Genomic DNA, 12,777 nt, shown 5'->3' with positions numbered 1-12,777 from the left:
TAACAAAAATTGCCTAAACTCAGTGGCTTTCCACCTCTTTACTTCATGTAAACTTCTTGAAAATCTATTAATATGCTACAGCTTATTTGATGTGTATTGGCATAGAAATACTGTTTGAATAACTTGTTAGTACTTGTTAGCACACAATTTGTAGTATTTAAAATCATTCTAAACGACTTGTACTTACCTTTAATTTCACATCTTTCACAACTAAAATAACCTGTATGACCTTTAACACATTTTAGATATTGCCTAGCAGGAGCATCACAAATAAATGCACGGATTTCAACCAACAAATTAACTCCATCTTTATTATAACCACATGCTTTTAAATTCGCAAACTCAATTAAAAAATCATATAAAAAATCATTTAAATTGGTTGGTTTTTGGCTACCATAGAAAATTGCAACAATAAATGGTGTAAACTTACTAAACTGGCAAAGTATAGGCCAAAATTGAGAGTTTGAAGATTTATGCAATGGCACACCATCAATGTTTACAAGTAAAGATATGATGTTGTTCTCAACTGGTAATAAAGGATTCTCTCTGAAAGTTTGACTAATACCATTACTTAACCCTAAATAGATATACTCCCCACCACATTTTTTTTCTGTCAAAACACAGCGTTGAGTCTTTAACAAAGTACAAGAAGATTTAGGCAAAGCTGCATGTCCATTGCATCTTAAAAGAGAAAGCAGCTCAGTACTTGCTGTGTGAGTAATTCTATTTTTAATCAACCATTTTTTTAAATTTAAAATAAAATATGTTTCATTAGGGTCAACCGCACTATTTCTCTCATCTATTTTTATTTCATTTTCGTCGCTTCTTGAAGAAGAACCAAATTCACTGAAAGAATCGATCTGACTAGAAGAATCAAGTTCGCTAGAAGAGTAGTATTGATTGGAAGAATCAAGTCGGCCGGAAGAATCAAGTTCATTGTATAAATCAAAACGAACAGAAGAATCAAGCTGGCTCAAAGACTCTAGTAGATTTAAATGATTACTGCAATTCAAAGAACCAAGCTGAGTGAATGAATCTTCTGTGTGGCATGGTTTTTGTTTGCTCGTATCATTTTTTTCCACTTCAAATGTTTTTTCAAAAAAATCTTCATCTTTGTCACTCTCGTATAGAAATTGTCTTAACAAATTATCCTTTCTTCTCCATTTTTTCATATACTCTTTTCTACTCATTTTCTTAATTTCTTTTTAAAATTAGCTTCTATTAAAGTTTCGGACCTGACGCAACAGTTAAACAAAAAAAAAAAAAAATCTGATAATTTTTTTTTTTTTATTAGACGACGTTAAACTGAATAAGATTCTTTAAAAGTCTGAATAAGATTCTTTAAAAGACGTCGTGGATACGACGTCCTAGCGACGTCCTTACAAGGTCGTCCGACGTTATAACTTGAAAATAACCTATTTACAACGTCGTTGCGACGTCGTGTGTTTGCTGGGATGACAGATTTGTAACAATTTTACTGCAATATACCTGATGCGGTAAATTTCCTGAGGAAGGTTGATTGTACACTAAAATGGATTTTCTTAGATCTAATTCTAAAGTTTCAGGCGTAATATAAATTTTTTTAAACAATTAATAAAGTGGCCACCGCGTATGATCCGATAAGGTTTGGTTTTTAGATTTTACGCACTTTACATCGCATGGCATCTATCGGAAATATAGGCTTTAACATTTTCTATTAGAATTATGGCTAAAATGACAAACATGTAACTTAAATAACGAATTCATGTGCTGGAATAAAAGCAAATGCAACAACATTGACTAGACCTTAGTGTGAAGCATCGACCCTTTTAGAAATATAAATTTCCATTAGAAGAGACCCGTTGTCGCAATATAGAGGAGTTTTCTTCAAAAGCAATTTAAATTTTAAATTCAAAAATTTTTTTTTCACAGAAATCTTAATAAGTCTTGTTAAATAAAAAATTGGTGAACTGCGCCGGCAGACAGAAGGAAAAACAAAAGAATACGCACGTTAGATAGTGTTTTGAATATCTGTAAATAATAATTGGGTCAAAAATTGTTTCAAAAAGTTTTACAAACAAAAGATTAAAAAATATAAAAGATAAACAACTTTCATTTTACTTACATTTTTAAGAGAATATAATTTTATGACAATATTATAGTTGGAAATAATTTATAGGGAAGAATTAAAATTAATATTTAAAACGATTAGTAACTCATCGATTAAAACAACGAAAATTCAAAGTTTGATAAGCAGAGGCGGGAAAAAATAAATTATTTTTTTGCTCACTTCATTCACATAGGCAATAGCAATCAATTCGGAAGCATGTTTTACCAGTTGGGGAGTTATTGGATTAGGACTCTGAAATAAACATGCGTCACTTGCGAATAAATACAATTAAAATGTACTGAGTTAAAAATAGAATTTTGCAAATAGGATTACAAAACGCGTCGTCAGTCAAAATAAATTTCAATTCAGGATTTCATTAAAGATGGTTCTAAAACCCTATCGTCTAAAAATATTAAAAAGGATCTATTTGAATCAGTACAATGTAAAATTAAAGTCACAATGCGATATAAAATAAGTCACTTTCTAATCAATAAAATGATTATCCTTTAGTTTCTCACAATAGTTAAGATTATTTTAATAATATTGATAATGCTTTATAAATTTACATCGCAACAGAAGAATTGAAAAAAAAAAAAGGTTAAAATTTAGATTATTGTTAATGGATGCCATTTTATCTGTAAAAAGAAGTTTCAAATCCAACAATGTACAAAGATCAAACTTTAACTTCGTTTGAGTTTTTGCTCTAAAACCAAAGTACACTCAATATGAAATATAATGGGTAGAATTTAGCCATGACTCTTAGTCTTTGAGGATTAAATTGTCCTTGCATTCATTCCCTTTCTTTCTGCCCTTTTATTCTTAAATATGATGAGTTCTTAAAAAAATAATTTATAAAGCAGTGATTTCAAATCAGTGCTTTATAAATCATTTATTCGAGAACTCATTATATTTAACAAACAAATATACGCCTACACTGATGAGAAAAAAGTCAAATGTGTAACCCTATTGTTGGAAGTTTGTTAAACAAACCATTTAGGGACGAAATATGTTACTAACATCTACGTGGGCAATGCCAACCACGATAGCAGTAAACATTGCGTTGAACTATTATTAAGATGCTTTGTCCTAGCGAATGTACTTACGTCATTTAGTTAGAGAAGGCCTTCTACATCATTGACTCATAAGGGTTCTATTTTTGGTATAAAAGGCCGGTTGACAACAAATATAAGTAAGGTCAAACCTCTAGTGTGGAAGAGTTCTGTTGTTAATTCGGAAAGAAGTTCAAAGCAAAAACTAGAAATACATATAATTTACGCACATATTTGCTAACGTGCATACATTTAACATATATTCTCGCATATTGTACTTCGTTGAAACATCTATTTTATCTATCAATTATTATCAATTATTATATGTTTAAATAGCATTTTGTGAGTATAAGAATAATAATTCCTTAAAACGTTTGACAACGAAGTTAGGAAATTAATGGTGTATTATTTTTTGAGATAATATTTTTTATATTTTACGTCGATTAGGAAAAGTAAAGAGATTGTGAATAATAAGATGACGAATACAGCTTTTGTGTACTGGGCCACCACGCTTATCTTTTTAATTGATGCAAAGCAAATTATACCCAAGTTTGAAGATTTTGAGAGGGCTAAAAGCGATCTTCTTAATCTCATAGAGTCTTCCAGAATAGGGAGCGATTTACCGATGATTGCGGGAACTGTTCGATTAGTGTTTCATGATTGTATTGGCAAAGGACACTGTGACGGGTGTGTGGATCATTCACACCCTGGAAACGCTGGATTAAAAAGGGTTTCTGACAAGTTAGATTTGTTATATAATTCTTCATACAGTGGAAAGATTTCAAGAGCAGACTTTTATGCTTTGTCAGCAGTTGTTGCTTTAAACAGATCAACAGCCGACGCCGCTGATAAATTTTTGGGTCTTAAGGATTTCAAAGTAGGTAGACAGGATTGTCAAACGTCTCCCGTAGAAATTCAAGACGTTGATCCACCGAAAGGAACTGACGGCACAACAAAAACCTTTGATTTCTTTAAAAAGCAATTTGGGTTTAAACTAAAGGAGTCAGTTGCTCTTTTAGGAGCTCATACTCTAGGAAGATGCCGTCTTCAGACCTCAGGTTTTGTCGGAAGCTGGGTTGATGAGACCTTTTCTACAGTTTCACCAGACCTGTTAGCTCCAACAAGCGTTCTTGACAACTCTTATTACAGAATGTTCATTGATATTGTGCCTTGGTTTCAAGTAACCATCAACGGAACAAACAAACAATGGCAACTTCCGTCACATCCAATACCAAACGATAAGCTTAGTCCGTCAGAACAAACTACCTTGCTGCTTAATGCTGACATGTCAAACTCTTGGGTGATCAAACCGGTTGATCAGTTTGGGAGTGTTTCTTGTGCGCCAACTTCAAATACTATACCGTGCCGCCATTCCGATGCTCATGTTCACGCAAAAAACTTTGCAAGAAGCAACTCGTTATGGGTTAAAGAATTTTCCAAAGCTTTCAACCGGATGATTGAAATGAATAGTAGTAAGTTGAAAAAGGCACCAACAGCTCCAAAATCGCGACTTTGAATAAAACCACAGTTTTTAATAAACCGTACGCTTGAAAAGGAGAGTTTTGATTTATTTATATAATTAAGTTAATTTTTATGAAATATTATTTGATATAAAAGACTGTATATTTAATCGGAAGGTATTTGCTTGGAAAACTAATTATTTCAATAAAAAACAGTTTAATTTTAGACAATTGTTTTTTTTTGTGGCGTTTGATTTGAACATAACGTTCTACATTCAGTTACGCTACTTTATTTGACTTTTTTTATGTTATAAATTACAGACCTTTGAAGTGTACTGTATTTTTCTTAATGCAACTGCATGTGAGAAAAATGTTTCTAAGAAAATTTTTAAGTCCTGTTATAAAGAGCAGAAAAGATTATACATTTTTCTAAATGAATGAGGATACGGCCTTAAACTAATAAGTGAGGGAACGGCCTTAAACTCCATAAATGTGATGAGTGAGAAAAGCTATGAAACTCCAATGTTTTCTTTTCAAAGTTTTAATTCTGAATCCAATTTAAAGTTTAAAATTAAACATCAAATTTCAATTTCTGTTTCAAGAAAGGTTCTTAAGAAGAATGACGTGATCATCTTCAGTAAAGGTTTTAAAAACTTAAAACAAACCAAGGAAACAAGTTTTTAAAGCGAAAATATAATGCCAATAAATAAACCGTCTGGTTTTATTATAAATAATTTGATTTGATCGAAAGTTTTGTTCAGTGAATTATTCAATTGTCTTCATAAATTTTTATAAGACAGTCAGTACTCATCATTTATCATTGTAAACTTTGAGCAGTTTAAACAAAAATTATAGAAACAAGCTGTATTTTTTTTCAACAAAATGATTTCAAGTGCAAATTATTTAAATTCAAAAAGAAATTCAAATGTAACTGCTATTCGCACGGTTATTTTTCTTAGGGTATTAAAATCAATAAATCAAATTTAAATCGCTTTAAATGTCGTCATAAATTAAAATTCCAGCTCTACAACTTCATAAAAATAACGAAGCACAAGTAAGTTTTTCACAGACTGTAGCTCCATAATAATCTTATGGTCTAAATTTTTAAATATTGAGATTAGGTTGATGCAATTGAACGATCTTTGGTTTTTTTTGTTTAGTTGTTTCAATCTTTCTATTGAATAAAATTCGGACAACTTTAAGGGGCTGCTACCTTAGTGTGAAATGAATAGGTTTTATGGATTTTATTTTAAATTTGTTAATTGCTTTTGCAATTCATTAGTAATTGAAATCTAAAGTTATGATATTTAATTTTTTTTTATTTACTTGTGAAATACTTGATTGGTTACATGTTAATTTTTCCATTCACTAATGTGATGTCATTACGACTTTGAAGAAATGCCATAACGACTCTGCAGTAAACAAATTATGTGATGTCACGATGGCATCACATAATTTGTTTACTGCTCATGAAACTATTTTTATAGCTGTCTTTTGAATTCGTAATTTTATTAGTAATGAAATTTAAAATAATCTCATCAGCATTTTTAAGACTTCTTTATTCATTGTAAATAACACAGCATAGACACTGATCAAAATTTAAAGCCTTAAAATATCCGAAAAGCAACAATAAAAGGATTATGGTGTTATTGTTAGAGAAAGCATTACTTAAACGCATGTTTAAATGGCTTGTCTGTAAAATTCCAAAAAACAACAACAAAAGCATTATGGTCTATGAGAAAAAAATACTTAAAACGTATTTAAAAACCCATACCGTAAAATTGGATAATGAACCCGAATCGAGAAAGGTTCATAATGAATAATGGACACATTATTTCAGTTTGCAAAACTTGAGAACGAGTTAAACAGCTATGATAAATAAATGCTATTGACGAGTATTCTTTAGGAGTTTAACAATACTTATTTGAGATTTAGAAGTAAGTCTTTACAAAAAACCGTGACATGAACCCATAAAAACTATACGCACACACAGACACACAGACACACACAGACACACACACAGACACAGACACACACACACAGAAACACACAGACAGACACACATATTCATCTAGATGTCGTCAAGTGTTTTGTTTTTTGAACTTTTTTCGAACTATGAACTCGAACTTGAAGATAACAAACCTGATAGTTTTAGGGATTATATATTCATTTGAATTTCATTCGCATATTTTTTTGAGACGCGTCGCTAAAAACAACCTGGTTGAATTTCTTCCACCATCGTCTAAAAAAAAGCTGTTTTTTTTTTTAAAGTATTCAAGCTCATCATTAAGTTAATTTCAATTTTCATGTCACTAATTCTAATTATAACTGGATTTACACTTCTTGTTACTGACTATGAATATCGCTACTTTACTGGGATTGCTGCTTTATCCACTTTATGACCGTTGTTGATTTTCAAACTTTGATAGACGGAGGCGGATAAAAACTAGTCATTTTTTTTGCTCACTTCCTTCACACAGACAATAGCAATCAATTCGGAAGCATGTTTTACCAGTTGTGGGGATATAGGATTGGGGACCTAAAATAAACCAACGTCACTTGCAAATATATGCAATTAAAATGTACTGAGTTAAAAATAGCATTTTGCAAAAAGGATTATAAAAAGCGTCGTCAGCCAAAAAATATTTTAGTTCAAGATTTCATTAAAGACGGTTCTAAAACCCTTTCGTCTAAAAATTTAAAAAAGAAAGCTATTTTAATCAGTACAATATAGAATTAAAGTCACAATACAATATAAAACAAATCACTTTCTATCAATAAAATGATTATCCTTTAATTTCTCACAATAGTTAAGATTATTTTAATAATGCTTCATAAATTTACATCGCAACAGAAGAAGAATAGAAAAAAAGAAAGGTTAAAAGTTAGATAATTATTAATGGATGCCATTTTATTTGTAATAAGAAGTTTCAAATCCTACATTTGAACAATATACAAAGATCAAACTTTAACTTCGCTTGATTTTTAACTTAAAGTGTACTCAATGTGAGACACAATTGATAGAACTCAAACACAATTTAGTCTTTGAGGATTAAATGGAATTTGCATTCATTCCCTTTCTTTTTGCCCATTTAACTTCACCGTGTGTAAAAATTATATTATATATATCAAATCAGTACTTAATGAATTATTTTTTTGATAATTCATCATTTTTAAGAACCAAAATTAGTACTTAAACTGATGAGAAAAAAGTCAAATGTGTAACCCTATTGTTGGAAGTTTGTTAAACAAACCATTTAGGGACGAAATATGTTACTAACATCTACGTGGGCAATGCCAACCACGATAGCAGTAAACATTGCGTTGAACTATTATTAAGATGCTTTGTCCTAGCGAATGTTCTTACGTCATTTAGTTAGAGAAGGCCTTCTATATGATTGACTCATAAGGGTTCTATTTTTGGTATAAAAGGCCGGTTGACAACAAATATAAGTAAGGTCAAACCTTTAGTCTGGAAGAGTTCTGTTGTTAATTCGGAAAGAAGTTCAAAGCAAAAGCTAGAAATACATATAATTTACGCACATATTTGCTAACGTGCATACATTTAACATATATTCTCGCATATTGTACTTCGTTGAAACAACTATTTTATCTATCAATTATTATCAATTATTATATGTTTAAATAGCATTTTGTGAGTATAAGAATAATAATTCCTTATAACGTTTGACAACGAAGTTAGGAAATTAATGGCGTATTATCTTTCAAGGTAATATTTTTAAAACTTGTCGATTAGGAAAAGTAAAGAGATTGCGAATAATAAGATGACGAATACAGCTTTTGTGTGCTGGGCCACCACGCTTATCTTTTTAATTGATGCAAAGCAAATTATACCCAAGTTTGAAGATTTTGAGAGGGCTAAAAGCGATCTTCTTAATCTCATAGAGTCTTCCAGAATAGGGAGCGATTTACCGATGATTGCGGGAACTGTTCGATTAGTGTTTCATGATTGTATTGGCAAAGGACACTGTGACGGGTGTGTGGATCATTCACACCCTGGAAACGCTGGATTAAAAAGGGTTTCTGACAAGTTAGATTTGTTATATAATTCTTCATACAGTGGAAAGATTTCAAGAGCAGACTTTTATGCTTTGTCAGCAGTTGTTGCTTTAAACAGATCAACAGCCGACGCCGCTGATAAATTTTTGGGTCTTAAGGATTTCAAAGTAGGTAGACAGGATTGTCAAACGTCTCCCGTAGAAATTCAAGACGTTGATCCACCGAAAGGAACTGACGGCACAACAAAAACCTTTGATTTCTTTAAAAAGCAATTTGGGTTTAAACTAAAGGAGTCAGTTGCTCTTTTAGGTGCGCACACACTCGGAAGATGCCGTCTTCAAAACTCAGGTTTTGTCGGAAGCTGGGTCAATGAGAAATTTTCTACAGTTTCACCAGACCTGTTAGCTCCAACAAGCGTTCTTGACAACTCTTATTACAGAATGTTCATTGATATTGTGCCTTGGTTTCAAGTAACCATCAACGGAACAAACAAACAATGGCAACTTCCGTCACATCCAATACCAAACGATAAGCTTAGTCCGTCAGAACAAACTACCTTGCTGCTTAATGCTGACATGTCAAACTCTTGGGTGATCAAACCAGTTGATCAGTTTGGGAGTGTTTCTTGTGCGCCAACTTCAAAAACTACACCGTGCCGTCATTCTGACGCTCATGTTTACGCAGAAAGATTTGCAAGAAACAACTCGTTATGGGTTAAAGAATTTTCCAAAGCTTTCAACCGGATGATTGAAATGAATAGTAGTAAGTTGAAAAAAGCACCAACAGCTCCAAAACCGCGGATTTATAAACAAACCGCAGTTAAACTATGCGGCCGTTTGTTGTAAAACTTTTGCTTGAAAAGGAGATTTTTTTTTTTTAATTTATTTATTTAGTTGTTAAGTTAAATTTTAAAAAACCTTCTTTGATGTAAGAAACTGTATATTTAATTGGAAGTTATTTGCTGGGAAAGTAATTTATTTCATATAAAAAGAATTTAATTTGAGACACAATTGTTCTTTTTTGTGACCTGTGATTTGAATATCCCATTCTCTATTTGATTACGCTATTTTGAACTTTTCTGTGTGGAAAGTTACAGACATTTAATTTTTTCTGTAATGTTCTTAGTGGTATTGCATGTGAAAAACAATGTTTCCAGAAAAATTTTGAGTCTATTCATAAAGAGCGGAAAAGATAATATATTTATCAAAATGAGTGAGGGAACAGCCTTAAACTCCAGAAATACGATAAGGGTGAAACAAGCAATGCAACTCCAATGTTTTCTTTTCAAAGTCTTAATTCTGAATCCAATTAAAAATTTTAAATTAAACATCAAATTTCAAGTTCGATCTCAAAAGAGGTTTTTTAGAAGAATGACGTAATAATCTTCTAAAAAAGGTTTTATAATCTTAAAAAAACAAGCTCCATAATATTCTTCTGGTCTAAATTTTTAAATATTGAGATTAGCTTGATGCAATTGAACGATCTTTGGTTTCTTTTGTTTAGTTGTTTCAATCTTTCGATTGAGTAAGTAAAACTCGGACAACTTTAAGGGGCTGCTACCTCAGTGTGAAATGAATAGGTTTTATGGATTTTACTTAGAATTTGTTAATTGCTTTTGCAATTCATTAGTAATTGAAATCCAAAGTTATGATATTTATTTATTTTTTATCCACTTATGAAATACTGAACTGGTTACATGGTCATTATTCCTTTCACTTAAGTGATGTCATTGCGACTTTGAAGTAATGCCATAACGACTCTGCAGTAAACAAATTATGTGATGTCACGATAGCATCACATAATTTGTTTACTGCAATAGGTCAACTAAAAAATTAGTTGACTATTGTCACTTTGATTGCTTGCCACTTATTTCGTTACTGAGAACAATATCAAAGAACATTTATGATTTATGATTGAAATGAGAAAATGGATGAGTATCAAAGTTAATAAAACAATTTTGTTAGTTGACATCGAAATAAAAGAAAAACCACGGATAAAAGCTCAAGAAGAAATGGAAGCAGAAGCAAAAAAAAATGGCGTATTGCAGAGCAACAGAGACATTAAGCCCAATAAGACCAGTTAGAAGTAGTGAGAAGAAGAGGAACTATAGAAGGAGAAAATAAAGCGGCATATTGGCCGATAATAAATGAAAATCAAACATCAACGGATGATTATTTAGGAGACTGGGAGGCATACACTGGGGGAAGTGGTTTTTCTAGAATAACAAAGCATATAAAACAATTTTACGAAAAAGAATTACTTACAACAATGATAAAGTAAAGGAGTTTTAGAAAATTAATTCTGAAATGACGGTCATTTTAATTGAATGGCATGTGATTTCAAGCGCTACACATGCTGCTGGAAATATAAGTACATCTGAAAGACTTGCTTATTAAATTAATTGGCAAACTGTGCATCGGTAGAATTGATGTACATATACTTTGTTAACACTTGGATTCATTATTAACCGTTTTTATAAATCACTACAAAATAGCTCAGGATATATAATATTTAAATGATTTTATAATCTGTGAGCTGAATTTAAAATATATTTAGCAATTTTAAAATGAAATCCTTTCTGGTTTTCTGTTTATATAAAGCAGATACTGAGTTTTAAATCTGAAATTTGGTTGTATACTACGTAACGAGTTTTATAGAAGTGACTTCAATATTAATAACATTTCCTTTCTTTTTCTCGCAGCTTTCAGTTTTCTTAGTTTACTAACTAGTTTAAATTATTTAAACCTATTCTTGTTTTAATACCTTTACCTAATATCATAAGTTTAGGTTTCATTCTGTTGTGGTTATCTATCATACAATTACCAAGTTACTTCCGATTTGATGACGATTTGATGACGATCGAAAGTCCTGTTCGTTAAACCAAGAATAGTTTCAGCACCTGAAGCTGAAACCAGGTTAACAGCCATAAGTTGACTTGGTTTTCCTTTAGAACACCAATCAATACGAAATAACTTTATTCATAGAGTTGTTTCATCCACTGTTGTGCAATGACGGTTACGAATGTGATATCGAAAATTATGAACAGGATTCAAAATTTAACGGAAGAGGCTTTTAAACACTTGTAACAAGTTCATCGAAAAATAGATGAAGTGAAGTTTTGCCAAAAAACAACTCAACTTTTAAAATTTCATCAGCATTACGCAGAGTTTATAAAAATAGAAAATCACTGCATCCCTGATCAGCTTGTGATCATCACCACTTTCGGTCAAGTTTATTTCATGGTAAATTAAACGATTTTGTAAAAAGTGATGAATGGTCAAAGTGCTATTTCATTGCAAACTTTTAGGAAACGTTGAATTCTTGAGAATGATTTAATAAAAAAATAAGTTAAGTATCTTTTAAAAACCTTTTTTCTCTGGTTCAACTTTTTGAATCTTACTCCTCTCTTTTATCAATCGGCATTACAAATCTTTCCCAAGAGAATAATTTTTCTGCAATTCTATGCTAGCAACTGTTAAATAGTACTCGTGACCGGAAAACCTCAACGATGCATTTTTGTGTGCTTATATAGCACTAGGTATTGATCAAACTGTTTTTAGTATTATAATTACAATCACAATTAGAAGATATAGTTGGACTTGGCCTTGAGACGAATTGAAATTGCTTATTGAGTCATTCTTAATTTTTCAGCGAGCTTTTCTTGAGTTTGACATGAATCTTTTTTCAATAACACCTAAAATGAATCATCCTCAAACTTTACTGGCCTCCTTTCGCATTCTTTGTCAAAGGTGTCGAAATTGTGCTATTAAAAACACCGAAACTTGTACTTAAATCTTTTTTTTTTTAGATTCTGTTCCCTATACCTTCACACTTAAATCAATGTCCGCCAGCTGAATTTTTTTTCGAAATAAAACAAAAAAAATAGCGCTTTCCGCATATTGGGTTTTGTTGACACAAAGATTGACATGGTGAGAGCACAAAGAAAGGATGTCGTTTACACTCTAGCGACATGACTTGTATCGACTTTTAACAGATAAAAAAAGGTGACGCTTCAACATGAATATAGTTACAATACAGTCCAGTGCGATTTATGGCTGGCCACGTGATCATTTGTAGAAACATTAAAAAGAAAATTTTCCCCAATATTAAGAGAATCTCTTCTCTTAGAAAATCAATCCAGTACCAATTAATCACAACA

The 12,777-nt window shown here is 31.4% G+C and overlaps 1 protein-coding gene and 2 pseudogenes across 1 annotated transcript; 2 read left to right on the top strand and 1 right to left on the bottom strand.

Annotated features, from left to right (window-relative positions):
- Positions 1 to 182: 182 nt before the first annotated feature.
- LOC149882768 (uncharacterized) lies at positions 183 to 1,280 on the bottom strand. The gene is made up of 2 exons (XM_090101147.1): positions 431 to 1,280; positions 183 to 341 (listed from the first exon to the last, which is right to left on the bottom strand). The coding sequence occupies exons 1-2, from the start codon at positions 1,188 to 1,190 to the stop codon at positions 313 to 315; spliced, it is 789 nt and encodes a 262-aa protein (XP_089957273.1). The 5' UTR covers positions 1,191 to 1,280; the 3' UTR covers positions 183 to 312.
- A 2,283-nt stretch (positions 1,281 to 3,563) lies between these two features.
- Positions 3,564 to 4,824, top strand: LOC149882767 (putative ascorbate peroxidase pseudogene; annotated as a pseudogene).
- A 3,501-nt stretch (positions 4,825 to 8,325) lies between these two features.
- On the top strand, positions 8,326 to 9,570 carry LOC149882766 (putative ascorbate peroxidase pseudogene; annotated as a pseudogene).
- The last annotated feature ends 3,207 nt before the right edge of the window (positions 9,571 to 12,777 follow it).

This window comes from Hydra viridissima, unplaced genomic scaffold, assembly GCF_058129835.1.
Source record: "Hydra viridissima isolate aposymbiotic clone 2 unplaced genomic scaffold, HvirCarnegie_v1 scaffold_10, whole genome shotgun sequence".
Taxonomy (NCBI): domain Eukaryota; kingdom Metazoa; phylum Cnidaria; class Hydrozoa; order Anthoathecata; family Hydridae; genus Hydra; species Hydra viridissima.
Note: the sequence above shows the minus strand (reverse complement) of the source record. Positions and strands in the feature narration are given on the sequence as shown.

What these genes read in the sequence shown, in the direction of transcription:
- LOC149882768 (XM_090101147.1), bottom strand. Translation starts at nt 1,190, where the DNA reads ATGAGTAGAAAAGAGTATATGAAAAAATGGAGAAGAAAGGATAATTTG. An exon ending in GCCTATACTTTGCCAGTTTA is followed by an intron (nt 342 to 430) that starts GTAAGTTTACAC and finishes TTTTTAATTGAG; the next exon opens with TTTGCGAATTTAAAAGCATG.